The sequence below is a fragment of the Bufo gargarizans genome, chromosome 10, assembly GCF_014858855.1.
Source record: "Bufo gargarizans isolate SCDJY-AF-19 chromosome 10, ASM1485885v1, whole genome shotgun sequence".
Taxonomy (NCBI): Eukaryota; Metazoa; Chordata; class Amphibia; order Anura; family Bufonidae; genus Bufo; species Bufo gargarizans.
The window spans coordinates 44,052,054-44,070,493 of record NC_058089.1 but is presented as its reverse complement, the minus strand read 5'-3'; the positions used below and the strand labels follow the sequence as shown (position 1 = coordinate 44,070,493).

The window sequence follows — 18,440 nt, the reverse complement described above, 5'->3', positions numbered from 1 at the left end:
ATATTGCTGGACCAACATACAGTAAACAAGGAGCGCAGGCCCAATGCAGAGAGATTTTCGCATCATAAGCCAAAAGTAGCAAAGGACTAGAATTAGGGGGCACACCAAATAAACATCACAGAGTGCAAACCACGGTATTAATACAAAACCATGTAGAATTGAAGAAATACCGCATACAAGGCTGCACCTCTTGTCATAAAAATTTTAATCATTGTATATAATTACACTGTGTGTGGACTAGACATATCTCCAACACACATACCTACAACCACCAATTTCTAAATGGAAACATATATATACGCCATCAAAGTAGTACATAATGCATAAATAAGGCATAAAAAATGCAAATACTTATCAAATAGGAGAATCAGGAGGCATGGTTTGTAGGTAAGTTACGCTTATCGCCAGGTCAAACTGGCTTCCTCATCGGGAGTCCGGTGGTCCGGCATACCACTTCTTTAAACACTCAATATGCTGTTTTTTATGTTGAAATAATGTTGATGGTTGGAAAAAATGTATGCCTTTTAATAAAGCTGTGACTGACCTCATTTTTTTGGGCAGGTGGGATGCAAGGTTGGGTAAAGGGGTTATAGTTCTCGGCAGTCTTGGTATTGATGGGCTATTCTCAGGATTAGGGATGACCGAACATAAATTTTTGAAGTTCGGGTTTGAGTATATGGTGAATTGCGTCATGGATTCCGTTACTGCGGACCATAATACAATTCAAGAACGGAATTCCGTTGTGCATTCCGTCATAATAGAAGTCTATTGCCAGCATAACGGATCTGGCCGATTACCATTATGCATTTCGTCCTTGAATTGCATTATGTTCCGTGGTAACAGAATCCAAAACGCAATTCAGCGTAAACCCGAACTTGACCTTGAAAAACTGAAGTTTGCGCATCCCTACTCGGGATAGATCATCAATGTATGATCATTGGGGGTCTAACTCCCAGCACCTCCCTGATCACCTGTTTGAAGAGTCCATAGTACTCTGGTGAGCGCTGCAGCCTCTTCCTAGGCCAGTGACATTGCGTTTATCAGTCACATGACTTATTGGCTGACCTGCAATACTAAGCCACAATACTGTGCAGAGCTCACTGGAGTGCCGTGGCCTCTTCAAACACTCGATCAGCGGGGGGGCTGGACCACCACCAATCTGATATTGACCTATCCCCAACACCATAATGGGGAACCTATATTGATTTTTGTTGTGGGGCTCTCGGTCTTTTATGTATGCTAGCTTTCCGAATTTGTGTGACCTGAAGACTATTTTTCCTTTTGGAACAATGTATCTGAAAGGTGAATAATTTTCATGATGTCTTTAGTGTACGACAATATATACGGTCAGTTTTCCTTAGTTAGCTCAGATGTGTTCGCTCATGTTCAATCCCATTTTCTACCTTGGGACATTTTTGTTCATTCTTCACACAGCTTAGACAGACCTGGTCCAGCTTCTATCTTACATACGTGGTGAGAAGTTGCACATAACATCTTTGTCATCTCGTTTCCTGGTAATACAGATGGCAGACTCTCCTCCATCCCCAGTGTTTTCCATATTGGAGTTCCCACCAAACGAGGAGCAAGGTACAGCCCTCCTAGGAACAAATCCTCCATCCTATAGAGGAGCAGTAGGACATCGGAGTTCTCCAAACCTGAGACGGGGCAAAGGTAATTCTGTTTGCTTTCTGCACTATATAACGTAACCATGCTTTACCACCACTTTAGGGTAGGACCACATGGCTTGGCCATGCTGCATTTAAGCAGAAGTGCCTAATTAAACTAATTAGGACCACACTGTTTATAGGTCTGTATTGTTAATGGCTGCGCATCACCTGCAATACCACATGGCCATTAACAATGCAGATCCTTTAAGCAGTGCGGTCCTTAGTTTATTTGGAGCCAGCTGTGGCTCATACAGTTGCGAGGTACACGCTATGTGGTTGAGCCATTAGAAACCTACAGGAAATCAGCCACGTGGGTGAATGTACCTCCTAATTTCTTCGATTTTTGGCTGACTGAGCAGGCAGACCTCAGCCAATGGAGCAGGCCTGTTGGATTCTCAAACTAGTCTGATTACTGCAAAACTCCAAAGTATTGGGAGACTTCAGTATACTCCTGGGATGGGGTAGGGATTGTATTAGCTCTCTAGTTTACAATAGCTGTGTGTCTGCTTGACTCGTACATCTCTTTACTACATTTGTATTTAACTGTTAATTATTATATATGCCATATCATCCCTTTTTTTTTTTTTGTTCTCTTTTACAGGAAAGGAACCTCGCACTCGGACAGAATCTGCCTCGGAGGCCCAGGAGATGGACCACGTGGGAGAGCTCAACCAGTTCCGCTCACGTTCCCGCTCTGCTCCATCTTCTCTAATGGTTGCTGCTCGGTATGGACGAGAGCTGAGAAGAATGAGTGATGAATTTGACCAAAGCTTCACGGTAATCACAGCTTCATATGGAAAATTTCACACAAGTGTAATGACCGATGTGACAAAACAGTGCAGGAATAATAGTCACAGTGATATCACCGCACAAGTGTAATTATTATCATTTATTTGAAAATTCCATTAATTCCATGGAGCTCTACATCAAGAGTACAGTTTACAGGTAGAAACAGCACATTTATTAGAATATTTCATACTAAAGAGATGAGATGCAGGCTGAGAAGCCATGCCTGAGCAGTCACAGTTTGCATTGTATGCTTCAATCTGCCACTGCTCGGTTGAAGTGATTACAACTTGTGAACATTGCATCCAGTCAGGAAAGAAGTGAGTGGTTGGCAACCCAGCTTGCCTTTTATACATTAGTATGATAGAGATAAATGCCCAAATAAAATGATAGTAACAGGTACAAAACAACTATCTAAAAGAAAAGCTGTCTGGCAGCAGTTACTGATCGTGTATAGTCAGCTTAAAGGATAACTGTCAATTTTTTATTTTTTTTGCAAAAGTGTAGGGCAAGTGATGGGTAACAATTTTGCAGTAGACTTTATTTAGCCAAAACGTTTATTTTTGGTAGAAAACTGGGGCTGAAATGACCCTTAGCAGCACTCTTCAAATGAGCGTTGCTAAGGGCCATCCGTCTGCTATTAGAAAAGGGGAGACGGGCTGTGCTTCTGCTTCCCATGCTTCCCTGGCAGACAGAAGGCTGGGCACAGGAGTCTTAGGAGTTAAAATTAAGGAAGCAGCCGCCGGAGGTAGAAGCACTGTGTGCAGTGAGCCGGCTGCTGCTTCATGAATTTTTATCACAGGGATCGCAGGGCAGTGAATGTAATAGAGCATTAGATTGCATAGAAAGGGGGAATATAAATGTAATTTTAACTCCTAAGGCTCCTGTGCCCAGCCTTCTGTCTCCCAGGGAAGCATGGGAAGCAGAAGCACAGCGTCTGCACAGCCCGTCTCCCCTTTTCTAATAGGAGACGGATGGCCCTTAGCAACGTTCATTTGAAGAGTGCTGCTAAGGGCCATTTCAGCCCCAGTTTTCTACCAAAAATAAAAGTTTTGGCTAAATAAAGTCTATTGCAAAATGTAACAATTTATTTATTTTTTGCTAAAGTGTAGGGCACGTGATAGGTAACACTATCACTTGCCCTACACTTTAGCAAAAAATAAATAAATATGACGGTTATCCTTTTAAAGGGAGTCTGTCACGGACTCTTTTCCCCAGTCGTCTCTGGCACATCCTGAGACTGACCTCCACTGATAGGACAGGAAAAATATAGGGAGGTTTAAATCCCACCCTCCCCTCCATCACCAGTGTATTTTCAAAGAAATAACCAGGATAAAGGGATATCTTTGGCAAGATGGGTCTTCGAACTACAAGCTTTTATCTATTTATTAACCATTCCTTAGAATTCTTGAGGATAAGTTAGTAGTTAAACTAGACACCAGTTTTTTACCCAAAATAGTGTCTACCTTTCACAGGTCTCAGGATATTGTAACATCTTTTTGTGCCAATCCAAAAATGACCAGGAATCCCCATAGAAATGAATGGGAGCGCACTGCAGCCACCGACTCCATTCACTTCTATGGGGCCAACGTTAATAGCCGAGCGGTGCGCCCTCCTTCACTTTGCCAGCTGCGTTTACAAGACATGTTATATTCCTAGTGATATTCCCCCATTGTCTGAGATGGGGAAAACCCCTTTAAGGACTACTGTTATGTCTTTGGTTTTGGTGAATTGACATCATATCATCCCCTTACCATTAGCCCAACTGGTACAAAAAATATTGGGTACAGATTTACAGATCCTGTCTTCATACGCAGACCAAAGATGCGCTAAATTGATCACCATGGCTCATGGTGAATCATAAATTTAGTGCATTGTTAAACCACCTTTTGGGCTTATTTTGCACCAAAATGAATGTACAGTTAACCCATTGTAAGCCTGTCTCATTGTTAAGCAAGCCGCAAAAAGCATCTAAAACACATACTGTGTGCTGCAAAGCAAGTATGGCAGTTTTTTGTGGTGGGAATTAAGCCAGATTCCAGTAAGCCTCCCCCATTGTGCCATTCGGCTAATATGAGCTATTTAAATATGCTGTGGCCTCATACTTATGAGTCCAATATTTGAGGGGGCTGTTTCGTCTGCTTTACCTGCCCTGTCAGCAGTGATATATCTGCAAACAGTGCAGCCAGCACATACATTTTATGCAGTTTGAGCAAATAGGAGAGCCCACCTCTCCCGATCGTCTAGTTATATGCCCACTGGCAGCAAAGGCAAGATGCTGCCACAGAAGTAGTTCACTTATTCACACTTACCTTGCCATAATACTGAATATTGATTTTAACACTTTCTTATGTGATTTGCAACGTTTGTCTCGGAGCTCAAAGAAGATTGGCCAGCTCTCCTGACGTATCTTGCATTCCCTCCAATAATTCTGGAGCATATTTGGTTGGAATTCCTTAGTGCTGTCCATCTGTTATTCCTCCTGGAAATATACGACTACATTGAAAACTAGTGGATACGATTCCTCTGGGTGGTACTTTACCCTGTCAGCACTGATTGTATGGTGTCAGATTTTGTAGCGACACTCCACATAAACCAGGAGAATGGTAGCATCCATTTGTCAGTTTATTTGTACATATACAAGAGCAATAAGCGTAACCGCAGAATACCGAGAACTAGGAGAAGATGTGTTAGAATTGGTGTTTTATAGGGAATGTAAGTAGTTACTAAAGCAGACATGTCGGGAGAGGTGCCAGGCCTGTTTAAGAATAGACTGAAAGGCATAAAACATAATATGCTTACTTCAAAATATTACTGTGATCTGTTCGTGCAATACCATTTCTTCACTAAGTCTTGAACTCTATAAATAATCCCCAGGGTCTTCCTCGTCCTAAAAGTGCAAATGCAGCTGCTGAGATGACCAGAAACAAGAGTTTACGGGAAATGTTTTTTAGTTTATTACGATGGAAAGACATCCATCAGAAGAATTAAACCTGGTCTGGTGGAGCGCAGTAAGGTAATGCTCCTCCTCAGTTGTTATTTACGTGCACTGTCAATGGTATTGGGTGGGTTGGGTTTTTTCAGCATGGAGTACAGTTTTAACCCCTACCTGACCGTCGCCGTACATGCACGGCACACTAATCGGGCAGGCACAGGAGCTGTGGTTTCCCAATCGGGGATAGGCCCCTGCTGTATTTATCGGCATTACTGAAAACTCCAATGACAGCTGATTAATCTCTTAGATGCCAAGGTCAATGCTGACTGCCAGAGTTTACAGAGGGAGGGAGCTTCCTTCCTGACCTCATCGGCTTACCTTAGAAGGGCCTCTGACCCTGCCAACTATGGAAGCCTATGATGTCCAGTGCCAAGCTGGTGGGTCCAATAGGCAACTCTCAGTTTAATTATAGTGCATTGTTTAAATTCCCTAATGGGACAAAAGGTAAAAAGTGTTCTACAAAAATAGGCTGTGCCTCCTAAAGAAAATAATTAAAAAGATCCAAAAAATCTTATATACTTCAAAATGGTACCAATGAAAATGTCACCAAATCCCACAAAAAAAGCTCTCAAACAAGGTCCTTTGCACCGCAATCTGCGACTTTTCCCCTCCCATGCCAGGTCTAAAATAGTGAAGGGGCCGGCAGGCCCATCTCATTTACCATTTTCTACCCTTGTTTTAGGCTTAGAAAATTGTCTAAATGTAAGGCCTCTTTCACACTGGTGTGTGCGCCCAGTTGCCATATTGCAGGCCGCAATCTACGAGCACAGTCCGTGGGGCAACCACAGCGGATCACGAACCCATTCACCTGAATGGGTCCGCGATCCGGCTGTTGCGCAAAAAGATAGGACAAGATAGGATGTTCTATCTTTTTGCGGAACGGAAGTACGGGACGAAACCCCACGGAAGCACTCTGTAGTGCTTCCGTAGGGTTCCGTTCCGTGGTTCCGTTCCGAACCATTCTGCATCTCCGGATTTGTGGACCCATTCAAGTAAATGGGTCCGCATCTGTGATGTGGTATGTCCATGGAACGGCACCCGTGTATTGCGAATCCGTAAATGCTGTCCGCAATACAGCAACACGCCAGTGTGAAAGAGGCCTAAGACAGCTAGGAAGCTGTCTTACATTTACAATATGTGATGCATCCGACGAATATATGTAGAGGCCAGTGCCTCTACATAACTTCAGAGATCCACTGCCAGCGCAGGGGCTTATTAAGACTGGCGTCTAAAATGCTGGTCTTAATACATGTGCGCCATGATCTTCATTTTCAAAGATGCTTTGTGTAAAAGTAGTGAAACTTAAAAAAATTAATCAAAAAATAATAATTGGTATCTCTCTTTAATTGTACTGACCAGTAGAATAAACATTTTTCCTGCACACTGCATGCAAAAATAACAAAATCCAAAAAGCAACGGCAGAATTGCTGCCTTTTCTTTATTCTGCTTCCCAAAAGGCAAAATATAGAGATCAAAAGGTTGTATACACCCCAAAATAGAACAAATAATAATCACACATCATAACCCCTGACACTGCCTGTTGAGAGAAAAATAAAAAAAAAGTATGGTTGTCAGAAAATATTGTTACTGGTATCAGAGAGGCTTTGTGACAGCATGGCCCCCGTAAACCAATTAATCAAAATACAGTGCCTTGCAAAAGTATTCACCCCCCTGACTTTTCGTATTTTGATGCCTCACAACCTGGAATTAACATGGATTGTTTGAGGATTTGCATCATTTAATTTACAGAACATCCCCACAACTTTGAAGATTTTATTTTTTTATATATTGTGAAGAAAACAACAAAAAAGACAAAATAACAGAAAGTCAATGTGCATAACTATTCACCCCCATAAAGTAAATACTTTGTAGAACCACCTTTTGCGGCAATCACAGCTTCGAGTCGTTTTCGATAAGTCTCTATGAGCTTGCCACATCTTACCACTGGGATTTTTGCCAATTCCTCCTTGCAAAACTGCTCCAGCTCCTTCAAGTTGGATGGTTTGTGCTTGTGAACAGCAATCTTTAAGTCTCACCACAGATCTTCCATTGGATTGAGATCTGGCTTTGACTAGGTCTTTCCAACACATTTATATGTTTCTCCTTAAACCACTCAAGTGTTGCTTTAGCAGTGTGTTTGGCGGCATTCTCCTGCTGGAAGGTGAACCTCCGTCCTAGCCTCAAATTACGCACAGAGTGGGACAGGTTTTGCTCAAGAATATCTCTGTATTTAGCACCATTCCTCTTTCCCTCAACTATGAACTGTTTCCCACTCCCGGCTGCCGAAAAATATCCCCACAGCATGATGCTGCCACCACCATGTTTCATTGTGGGAATGGTGTCTTTGCGCCAGACATAGTGTTTTCTTTGATGGCCGAAAATTTCCATTTTTGTCTCATCAGACCAGAGCACCTTACTCCATACATTTTGGGAGTCTCCCACATGCCTTTTCGCAAACTCACAATGTGCCTTATTGTTTTTAGCTGAAAGTAATGGCTTTCCTCTGGCCACTCTGCTATAAAGCCCAACTCTATGGAGCGTACGGCTTATTGTTGTCCTATGTACAAATACTCCAGTCTCTGCTGTGGAACTCTGCAGCTCCTTCAGGGTTACCTTAGGTCTCTGTGCTGCCTCTCGGATTAATACCGCACTTGCCCGGTCCATGAGTTTTGGTGGGCGGCCGTCTCTTGGCAGGTTTTCTGTTGTGACATGTTCTTTTCCATTTGGTTATGATAGATTTGATGGAGCTCCTGGGGATCATGAAAGATTTGGATTTTTTTTATAACCTAACCCTGACTTGTACAGCTCAACAACATTGTCCCTTACTTGTTTGGAGAGTTCCTTGGTGTTCAAGGCAGTGTTTTGTTAGTGATGCCTCTTGCTTAGGTGCTGCAGCCTTTGGGGCCTTTTTCAAAAAAGGTGTGTGTATGTAATGACAGATCATGTGACACTTAAATTGCACTTTCACTAATCATTTTTCATCCTCAGGTTTTTATGGGCTTCCTAACAAAAGGGGGTGAATACATACGCACATGCCAATTTTCAGTTTTTTCTATTTCTAAACAATAGTTTTATTTATATATTTTCTCATTTCACTTCACCAACTTAGGCTATTGTGTTCTGTTCCATCACATAAAATTCTGATTAACAAAACATTGACTTTAAGGCTGTAATGTAACAAAATCCGGAAAAAAAAGTCAAGGGGGGTGAATACTTTTGCAAGGCACTGTATGTGCTGCTAAAGCCAAAAGGTAGTATTTCCCTTCTGAAACCTGCATTGTACCCAAACAGCAGTACCCAGAACCCGCCTAACAATTTGTGTGGTGTGTCTAGGATGGCACAAGCTGGGCACAGCTTATTGGGGACTGAAATGCCATATACAGTACAGACCAAAAGTTTGGACACACCTTCTCATTCAAAGAGTTTTCTTTATTTTCATGACTATGAAAATTGTAGATTCACACTGAAGGCATCAAAACTATGAATTAACACATGTGGAAAAAAGTGTGAAACAACTGAAAATATGTCATATTCTAGGTTCTTCAAAGTAGCCACATTTTGCTTTGATTACTGCTTTGCACACTCTTGGCATTCTCTTGATGAGTTTCAAGAGGTAGTCACCTGAAATGGTTTTCACTTCACAGGTATGCCCTGTCAGGTTTAATAAGTGGGATTTCTTGCCTTATAAATGGGGTTGGGACCATCAGTTGTGTTGTGGAGAAGTCAGGTGGATACACAGCTGATAGTCCTACTGAATAGACTGTTAGAATTTGTATTATGGCAAGAAAAAAGCAGCTGAGTAAAGAAAAACGAGTGGCCATCATTACTTTGAAGAAATGAAGGTCAGTCAGTCTGAAAAATTGGGAAAACTTTCAAAGTGTCCCCAAGTGCAGTCACAAAAACCATCAAGCGCTACAAAGAAACTGGCTCACATGCGGACCGACCCAGGAAAGGAAGACCAAGAGTCACCTATGCTGCGGAGGATAAGTTCATCCGAGTCACCAGCCTCAGAAATCACAGGTTAACAGCAGCTCAGATTAGAGACCAGGTCAATGCCACACAGAGTTCTAGCAGGAGACACATCTCTAGAACAACTGTTAAGAGGAGACTGTGTGAATCAGGCCTTCATGGTAGAATATCTGCTAGGAAACCACTGCTAAGGACAGGCAACAAGCAGAAGAGACTTGTTTGGGCTAAAGAACACAAGGAATGGACATTAGACCAGTGGAAATCTGTGCTTTGGTCTGATGAGTCAAAATTTTAGATCTTTGGTTCCAACCACCGTGTCTTTGTGCGACGCAGAAAAGGTGAACGGATGGACTCTACATGCCTGGTTCCCACCGTGAAGCATGGAGGAGGAGGTGTGATGGTGTGGGGGTGCTTTGCTGGTGACACTGTTGGGGATGTATTCAAAATTGAAGGCATACTGAACCAGAAAGGCTACCACAGCATCTTGCAGCGGCATGCTATTCCATCCGGTTTGCGTTTAGTTGGCCCATTATTTATTTTTCAACAGGACACTGACCCAAACACACCTCCAGGCTGTGTAAGGGCTATTTGACCATGAAGGAGAGTGATGGGGTGCTGCGCCAGATGACCTAACCTCCACAGTCACCGGACCTGAACCCAATCGAGATGATGTGGGGTGAGCTGGACCACAGAGTGAAGGCAAAAGGACCAACAAGTGCTAAGCATCTCTGGGAACTCCTTCAAGACTGTTGGAAGACCATTTCAGGTGACTACCTCTTGAAGCTCATCGAGAGAATGCCAAGAGTGTGCAAAGCAGTAATCAAAGCAAAAGGTGGCTACTTTGAAGAACCTAGAATATGACATATTTTCAGTTGTTTCACACTTTTTTCTTATGTATATAATTCCACATGTGTTAATTCATAGTTTTGATGCCTTCAGTGTGAATCTACAAATTTCATAGTCATGAAAATAAAGAAAACTCTTTGAATGAGAAGGTGTGTCCAAACTTTTGGTCTGTACTGTATGTCCACCTCGAGGATCAACTGCCTTAGAAGTTTTTTCTTTGTTCCTTTCTTTTATATAAAGCCATTTGCTTTTATATAGATGACTGTCTGCTGATTTGGGAGGGAGAAAGACAGTGTCTGGAGGATCTTATTATTAAGTTGAATAGGAATCAGTGGAATCGGAAATTTACTAGTAGTATCAGCGCAACTTGTATTAACTTTTTAGATCTCACTATATACATTGAGGATAGCAGTATTCAAACAAAAACTTTTTTTCAAGGAAACCGATGTGAATGCATACATCAAAACAACCAGCTGCCATTATGGCCCCTGGTTGAAAAATATACCAAAGGGGCAATTTAAAAGGATCTATAGAATCTGCATGGATAGAGGAGTTCTTGAAGACCAGAGTCGAATTATCCATGAGCGCTTTAGGGAAAACGGATATTTAAAAGAAGAGTTAACTAGATGTACTGTAGTAGGAATATAGTGGAGGTTGAAGAAAAGGGTGGAACAAAGATTGTGAAAAAAACTTTTGCTTCACTTATATTACATAATATAATGTGAATGCTGGAGTTATGAAGAATGCTATCAAGAAAAATTGGACAGTTTAAAAAAATTACCCAATTTTGGAAAACATGTTCCCTGACTATCCAGAAATAATATATAAGAAAGCACCAAATATACGCAACCATCTGGTGCGCAGCTCCATTTTAGGAGAGAATATAGAAAAGAAGGGGAACCCGTTGACAGAGTGCGGGTTCTGCCTCCCTTGTAGAAATAGAACTAACCTTTAAAAAACGTCATTGCGGACCCCTTTGGTGCTGACTAGACCTTGATTGAATGAACTTCACAATTGAAATGTCTGGTATTAAGAGATCTTCTATTATACAGTATAGTCAATGTGTTTCTGGGGAAGGATTACCCCCTTTGTCAGGACTATTTACAGTATGACAGGCTACACAAGGTTTAAACATTGGTTACATATATTGATATAAAAAAGATTTAAAATACAACATAACATTTTAAATGTATTTTAAATCTATGTTGTATTTTAAATCTATATATGTAACCAATGTTCTGTATATGCTATATACAGTCAGGTCCATAAATATTGGGACATCGACACAATTCTAACATTTTTGCCTCTATACACCACCACATTGGATTTGAAATGAAACAAACAAAATGTACTTTAACTGCAGACTGGCAGCTTTAATTTGAGGGTATTTACATCAAAATCAGGTGAACAGTGTAGGAATTACAACAGTTTGCATATGTGCCTCCTACTTGTTAAGGGACGAAAAGTAATGGGACAATTGGCTTCTCAGCTGTTCCAATTGGCTTCTGTGTGTGTTAGTCCCTCATTATCCCAATTACAGTGAGCAGATAAAAGGTCCAGAGTTTATTTCAAGTGTGCTATTTGCATTTGGAATCTGTTGCTGTCAACTCTCAAGATGAGATCCAGAGAGCTGTCACTATCAGTGAAGCAAGCCATCAATAGGCTGAAAAAACAAAACAGGAGCTGCTTTAACTGCAGACTGTCAGCTTTAATTTGAGGGTATTTACATCCAAATCAGGTGAACAGTGTAGGAATTACAACAGTTTGCATATGTGTCTCCCACTTGTTAAGAAACCAAAAGTAATGGGACAGAATAATAATCATAAATCAAACTTTCACTTTTTAATACTTGGTTTCAAATCCTTTGCAGTCAATTACAGCCTGAAGTCTGGAACGCATAGACATCACCAGACCTTGGGTTTCATCCCTGGTGAGGCTCTGCCAGGCCTCTATTGCAACTGTCTTCAATTCCTGCTTGTTCTTGGGGCATTTTCCCTTCAGTTTTGTCTTCAGCAAGTGAAATGCATGCTCAATCGGATTCAGGTCAAGTGATTGACTTGGCCATTGCATAATATTCCACTTCTTTCCCTTAAACTCTTTGGTTGCTTTTGCAGTATGCTTTGGGTCATTGTCCATCTGCACTGTGAAGCGCCGTCTAATGAGTTCTGAAGCATTTGGCTGAATATGAGCAGATAATATTGCTCGAAACACTTCAGAATTCATCCTGCTGCTTTTGTCAGCAGTCACATCATCAATAAATGCAAGAGAACCAGTTCCATTGGCAGCCATACATGCCCACACCATGACACTACCACCACTATGCTTCACTGATGAGGTGGTATGCTTAGGATCATGAGCAGTTCCTTACCTTCTCCATACTCTTCTCTTCCCATTACTCTGGTACAAGTTGATCTTGGTCTCATCTGTCCATAGGATGTTGTTTCACAACTGTGAAGGCTTTTTTAGATGTCGTTTGGCAAACTCTAATCTGGCCTTCCTGTTTTTGAGGCTCGCCAATGGTTTACATCTTGTGGAGAACCCTCTGTATTCACTCTGAATTCTTCAGTCATCCACCACAGTTGTTTTCCGTGGTCTTCCGGGTCTTTCGGTGTTGCTGAGCTCACCGATGCGTTCCTTCTTTTGAAGAATGTTCTAAACAAGTGTTTTGGCCACGCCTAATGTTTTTACTATCTCTCTAATGGGTTTGTTTTGTTTTTTCAGCCTATTGATGGCTTGCTTCACTGATAGTGACAGCTCTCTGGATCTCATCTTGAGAGTTGACAGCAACAGATTCCAAATGCAAATAGCACACTTGAAATAAACTCTGGACCTTTTATCTGCTCACTGTAATTGGGATAATGAGGGACTAACACACACAGAAGCCAATTGGAACAGCTGAGAAGCCAATTGTCCCATTACTTTTCGTTCCTTAACAAGTAGGAGGCACATATGCAAACTGTTGTAATTCCTACACCGTTCACCTGATTTGGATGTAAATACCCTCAAATTAAAGCTGACAGTCTGCAGTTAAAGTACATTTTGTTTGTTTCATTTCAAATCAATTGTGGTGGTGTATAGAGGCAAAAATGTTAGAATTGTGTCAATGTCCCAATATTTATGGACCTGACTGTATATGTTTATCTATTCACTTAGGGCTCTTTCACATCTGCGTTCTTTTCTTCCGGCATAGAGTTCCGTCGTCGGGGCTCTATGCCGGAAGAATACTTTTCAGGATTTTCCTTATGCATTCTGAATGGACAGTCCGTCCTTCAGGATGCATCAGGATGTCTTCCGTTCCGGAACGGAACGTTTTTTGGCCGCAGCAAATAGCGCAGCATGCTGCGCTTTTTGCTCCGGCCAAAAATCCGGAACACTTGCCGCAAGCCCGGATCCGGAATGAATGCCCATTGAAAGGCATTGATCCGGATCCGGCCGTAAGCTAAACGTCGTTTCGGCGTATTGCCGGATGCGACGTTTAGCTTTTTCTCAATGGTTACCATGGCTGCCGGGACGCTAAAGTCCTGGAAGCCATGGTAAAGTGTAGTGGGGAGCAGCATACTTACCATCCGTGCGGCTCCCGGGGCGCTCCAGAGTGACGTCAGGGCGCCCCAAGCGCATGGATGACGTGATCGCATGGATCACATGATCCATGCGCATGGGGCGCTCTGACGTCATTGTGGAGCGCCCCGGGAGCCGCACGGATGGTAAGTATGCTGCTCCCCCGCTCCCCGCTCCTACTATGGCACCCAGGACTTTAATAGCGTCCTGGGTGCCATAGTAACACTGAAAGCATTTTGAAGACGGATCCGTCTTCAAATGCTTTCAGTACACTTGCATATTTCCGGATCCGGCGTGTAATTCCGGCAAGTGGAGTACACGCCGGATCCGGACAACGCAAGTGTGAAAGAGGCCTTAGCCACTCCTCTTCCCGTTAAGCTCTGCCTCTTCCCCAGCCTGCCAAAAACTGGCTTTTAAACCTTGTGTAGCCTGTCATACTGTAAATAGTCCTGACTAAGGGGGTAATCCTGCCCCAGAAACGCGTTGACTATACTGTATAATGAAAGATCTCTTAATACCAGACACTTCAATTGTGAAGTTCATTCAATCAAGGTCTAGGCAGTGCCAAAGGGGTCCGCAACAACGTTTTTTAAAGGTTATTTCTTCATCTGCCACCTGCCTTGAGCATACGCAGAGGACCGCGGCCGCAGCCCAAGATAACCGCACGCTGGTCGGGACACCAAATAACCAGCAAAGCGATCTACAGTTGTTGTGACTCTTTACAACATCTGGTAATCAAGCTTTTTTGACACAATAAGAAAGCGTTTAATGCACATGTGGCACTCTACTCTCCCAATTTTATCTCTAAATATTGTAGAAATAGAACGAAAGAGAATAAGAGAAGTGGTGTACAAACAATTCATTCCAATAAAAGGGACTTAAGTTACAAAATAAAGGGGGAGATTACATGTGAGCATGAAGGGGTTGTCTACTTATTGGAGTGCCCTTGTGGACTCCAATATGTAGGATGTACAATGAGAAAATTAAAAACAAGAATCCAGGAGTAGAGTTGAGCGAACACCTGGATGTTCGGGTTCGAGAAGTTCGGCCGAACTTCCCGGAAATGTTCGGGTTCGGGATCCGAACCCGATCCGAACTTCGTCCCGAACCCGAACCCCATTGAAGTCAATGGGGACCCGAACTTTTCGGTAGTAAAAAGGCTGTAAAACAGCCCAGGAAAGGGCTAGAGGGCTGCAAAAGGCAGCAACATGTAGGTAAATCCCCTGCAAACAAATGTGGATAGGGAAATGAATTAAAATAAAAATTAAATAAATAAAAATTAACCAAAATCAATTGGAGAGAGGTCCCATAGCAGAGAATCTGGCTTCACGTCACCCACCACTGGAACAGTCCATTCTCAGATATTTAGGCCCCGGCACCCAGGCAGAGGAGAGAGGTCCCGTAACAGAGAATCTGTCTTCATGTCAGCAGAGAATCAGTCTGCATGTCATAGCAGAGAATCAGACTTCACGTCAGCCACCACTGCAACAGTCCATTGTCATAAATTTAGGCCAAGCACCCAGGCAGAGGAGAGAGGTCCCGTAACAGACATCTTGGCTTCATGTCAGCAGAGAATCAGTCTTCATATCATAGTGCAACACGCCAGACCTGCAGGGTATAGACGAAGTGAGGTCACGGTTATGGGCAATCGAGGGTACTCACTGTATTGGAGAACCCTGGGCAGGCGCGTGGCAGTGAAGGAGAGGTAGACACGGTTCCTCTGGGGCACACTCTGTAGATAGGGACCAGGCCTGATGGTGGATGAGAAGCCCTGGATGTTACAGGTATTTTGTGTGCCTGGGGCAAGGTCCCTGTGGTATTCGTGACGCCAGTGCCTTTGGACGGTGGCACGCCGGTTGGTGGTTGGAATGATGGAGGTACACAAGTATATAGTGAACCAAACGTAACTTTACTGAACAATCCAACTTTGTACAGCAGGTAGGAGTACAGTCTTTCAAAACACAGTTCCACAAGGAGGCTTATTCAAAAAATGGCAGGCAATATTCATGCAAGATACGCAGAGGGTAAATTCACAAGCACTCAGCAGCAGGTTGTACCTTTCCTCAGAATCAATGTACACTGTCCTTTCTAGAACTCCTGCTCTGGCTTTATCTCCCAAGGCCCGGATGCCTAAAGGGTGGCTTAAATCCTTGGTTACTATCTTCCTCAGGTATTAGATTCTTGCTACACTTTCTAGTGTAATCTGCCCATCAGGGTCACTTAGCTTACCCTGGATCGCCCTCTCTTGTAAGGTGGATAACTGTAGGTTTCTCCCAGGAGGTTGGGTCCTGCAACTGGGGTATCTTCAGAGCTAACTAAGGCTCTCTTGTTCTCAGGCAGGCTGGAGCTTCTCACTAGCCTCCTGGACATCACTAGCAGCCAGGGCTATCCAGCTGCATGTCAGGAGCAGGCTTTTTAACCTCTGTCTTCTCAGACTCCTGACTCTGCACTAACTCTCCCTGTCTGGGCCTGGACATTTATACTAGGGGCTCCCTATCTCCCTCTAGTGTCTGGGATGTCTAACTACACCCAACTAGGCCTGCTGTTGCATCATACAGAGGTACATTGCATGTAAAAACACATCGGAACATACATAAAATGCACAATTAAATATAACACTTCTGTTGCTTGTGAGTAGGAGTAACGCGCACACCAATTGACCCTTGTGTAGTGCCCACCCCTACCTAGTGGGACACTACAATAGAAGAGAATCAGGCTTCACGTCAGCCACCAATGCAACAGTCCATTGTCAGATATTTAGGCCCAGCACCCAGGCAGAGGAGAGAGGTCCCGTAACAGACAATCAGGCTTCACGTCAGCCACCAGTGCAACAGTCCATTGGCATATATTTAGGCCCAGCACCCAGGCAGAGGAGAGAGGTCCCGTAACAGAGAATCTGGCTTCATGTCAGCAGAGAATCAGTCTTCATATCATAGCAGAGAATGAGGCTTCACGTCACCCACCAGTGCAACAGTCCATTGGCATATATTTAGGCCCAGCACCCAGGCAGAGGAGAGAGGTCCCGTAACAGAGAATCTGGCTTCATGTCAGCAGAGAATTAGTCTGCATGTAATAGCAGAGAATCAGGCTTCATGTCACCCAACATTGGAACAGTCCATTGGCATATATTTAGGCCCCGGTACCCAGACAGAGGAGAGGTTCATTCAAATTTGGGTAGCCTCGCAATATAATGGTAAAATGAAAATAAAAAAAGGATTGAATGAGGAAGTGCCCTGGAGTACAATAATATATGGTTAAGGGGAGGTAGTTAATGTCTAATCTGGACAAGGGACGGACAGGTCCTGTGGGATCCATGCCTGGTTCATTTTTATGAACGTCAGCTTGTCCACATTGGCTGTAGACAGACGGCTGCGTTTGTCTGTAATGACGCCCCCTGCCGTGCTGAATACACGTTCAGACAAAACGCTGGCCGCAGGGCAGGCCAGCACCTCCAAGGCATAAAAGGCTAGCTCTGGCCACGTGGACAATTTAGAGACCCAGTAGTTGAATGGGGCCGAACCATCAGTCAGTACGTGGAGGGGTGTGCACACGTACTGTTCCACCATGTTAGTGAAATGTTGCCTCCTGCTAACACGTTGCGTATCAGGTGGTGGTGCAGTTAGCTGTGGCGTGTTGACAAAACTTTTCCACATCTCTGCCATGCTAACCCTGCCCTCAGAGGAGCTGGCCGTGACACAGCTGCCTTAGCGACCTCTTGCTCCTCCTCTGCCTTGGCCTTGGGCTTCCACTTGTTCCCCTGTGGTTGTAGACAAAAAGAAAGAGAAGGCGCTCATAGGGTGAATATGTAGAGGATTATTTCCCTTTTCAGACGAGAGGTAATATGCTCACCTGTTCGAGTTGCACCAATTGGGTGCAACTGCAATGAGAGCTGAGTGCCCGTGAGGGTTGGTTGGTGCCGCCGGTTCTGTGCCGAACCGCCGAATGGGTGAGTACAGGAACTGTAGGTTTGGTGGACCAAGGAAGTCCAAGAAAAACGGACAGAGTAACAGGCGCAAATCCACAACCAATGGTAGAAAAAATATTGGTTTATTCAGGACAACGCGTTTCGGGGTGCATGACCCCTTTATCAAGTCTACAGGAAGAAATGTATTGATCACATACATTGACTTTGGTGAATAAGTGTGAATAATAAACCGTAGCGATAGTAAATATGCATACACATGTATAAAAGGTATAAAAAAGTAGATACGTGAATTCTGCATTTGAAAATTGAATTGAATTAGATGAAATAGAGGATATTAAAAACATACATATTACATGGGAACACTTACTGATAAAATAAATATATATATATAAGTATACGGGCATGGTAAAAGAATATGATAATAATATAATAATAAAGGTACGGTGGTCTCTAGCGGATTCATTGGAGGTACCTTGGACGTTTGCATTTGAATATGTGCCCATGGTTAGCTATCTACTAAGAACGTTATGTTTCTGGTGTCAAGACTTTGTGGTCATGGTGACATAATTTTGGTTGTATGTGAGGTGCATTTTGGTCCTAGGGGGGGGCGCAGGAGGAATATTGGAGAGGGGGGGGAAATGCTGAAAAAGGGGGGGGGGGATGTGGTGACATGTAAGGTATAAAATGGTAGCAG

General features: G+C 43.3%; 1 protein-coding gene across 1 annotated transcript; it reads left to right on the top strand.

Moving 5' to 3' along the window:
• Positions 1-1,523: 1,523 nt before the first annotated feature.
• Positions 1,524-5,444, top strand: BAD (BCL2 associated agonist of cell death). Its single transcript, XM_044269261.1, has 3 exons — positions 1,524-1,671; positions 2,269-2,444; positions 5,331-5,444. The coding sequence occupies exons 1-3, from the start codon at positions 1,524-1,526 to the stop codon at positions 5,442-5,444; spliced, it is 438 nt and encodes a 145-aa protein (XP_044125196.1).
• Positions 5,445-18,440: the final 12,996 nt, after the last annotated feature.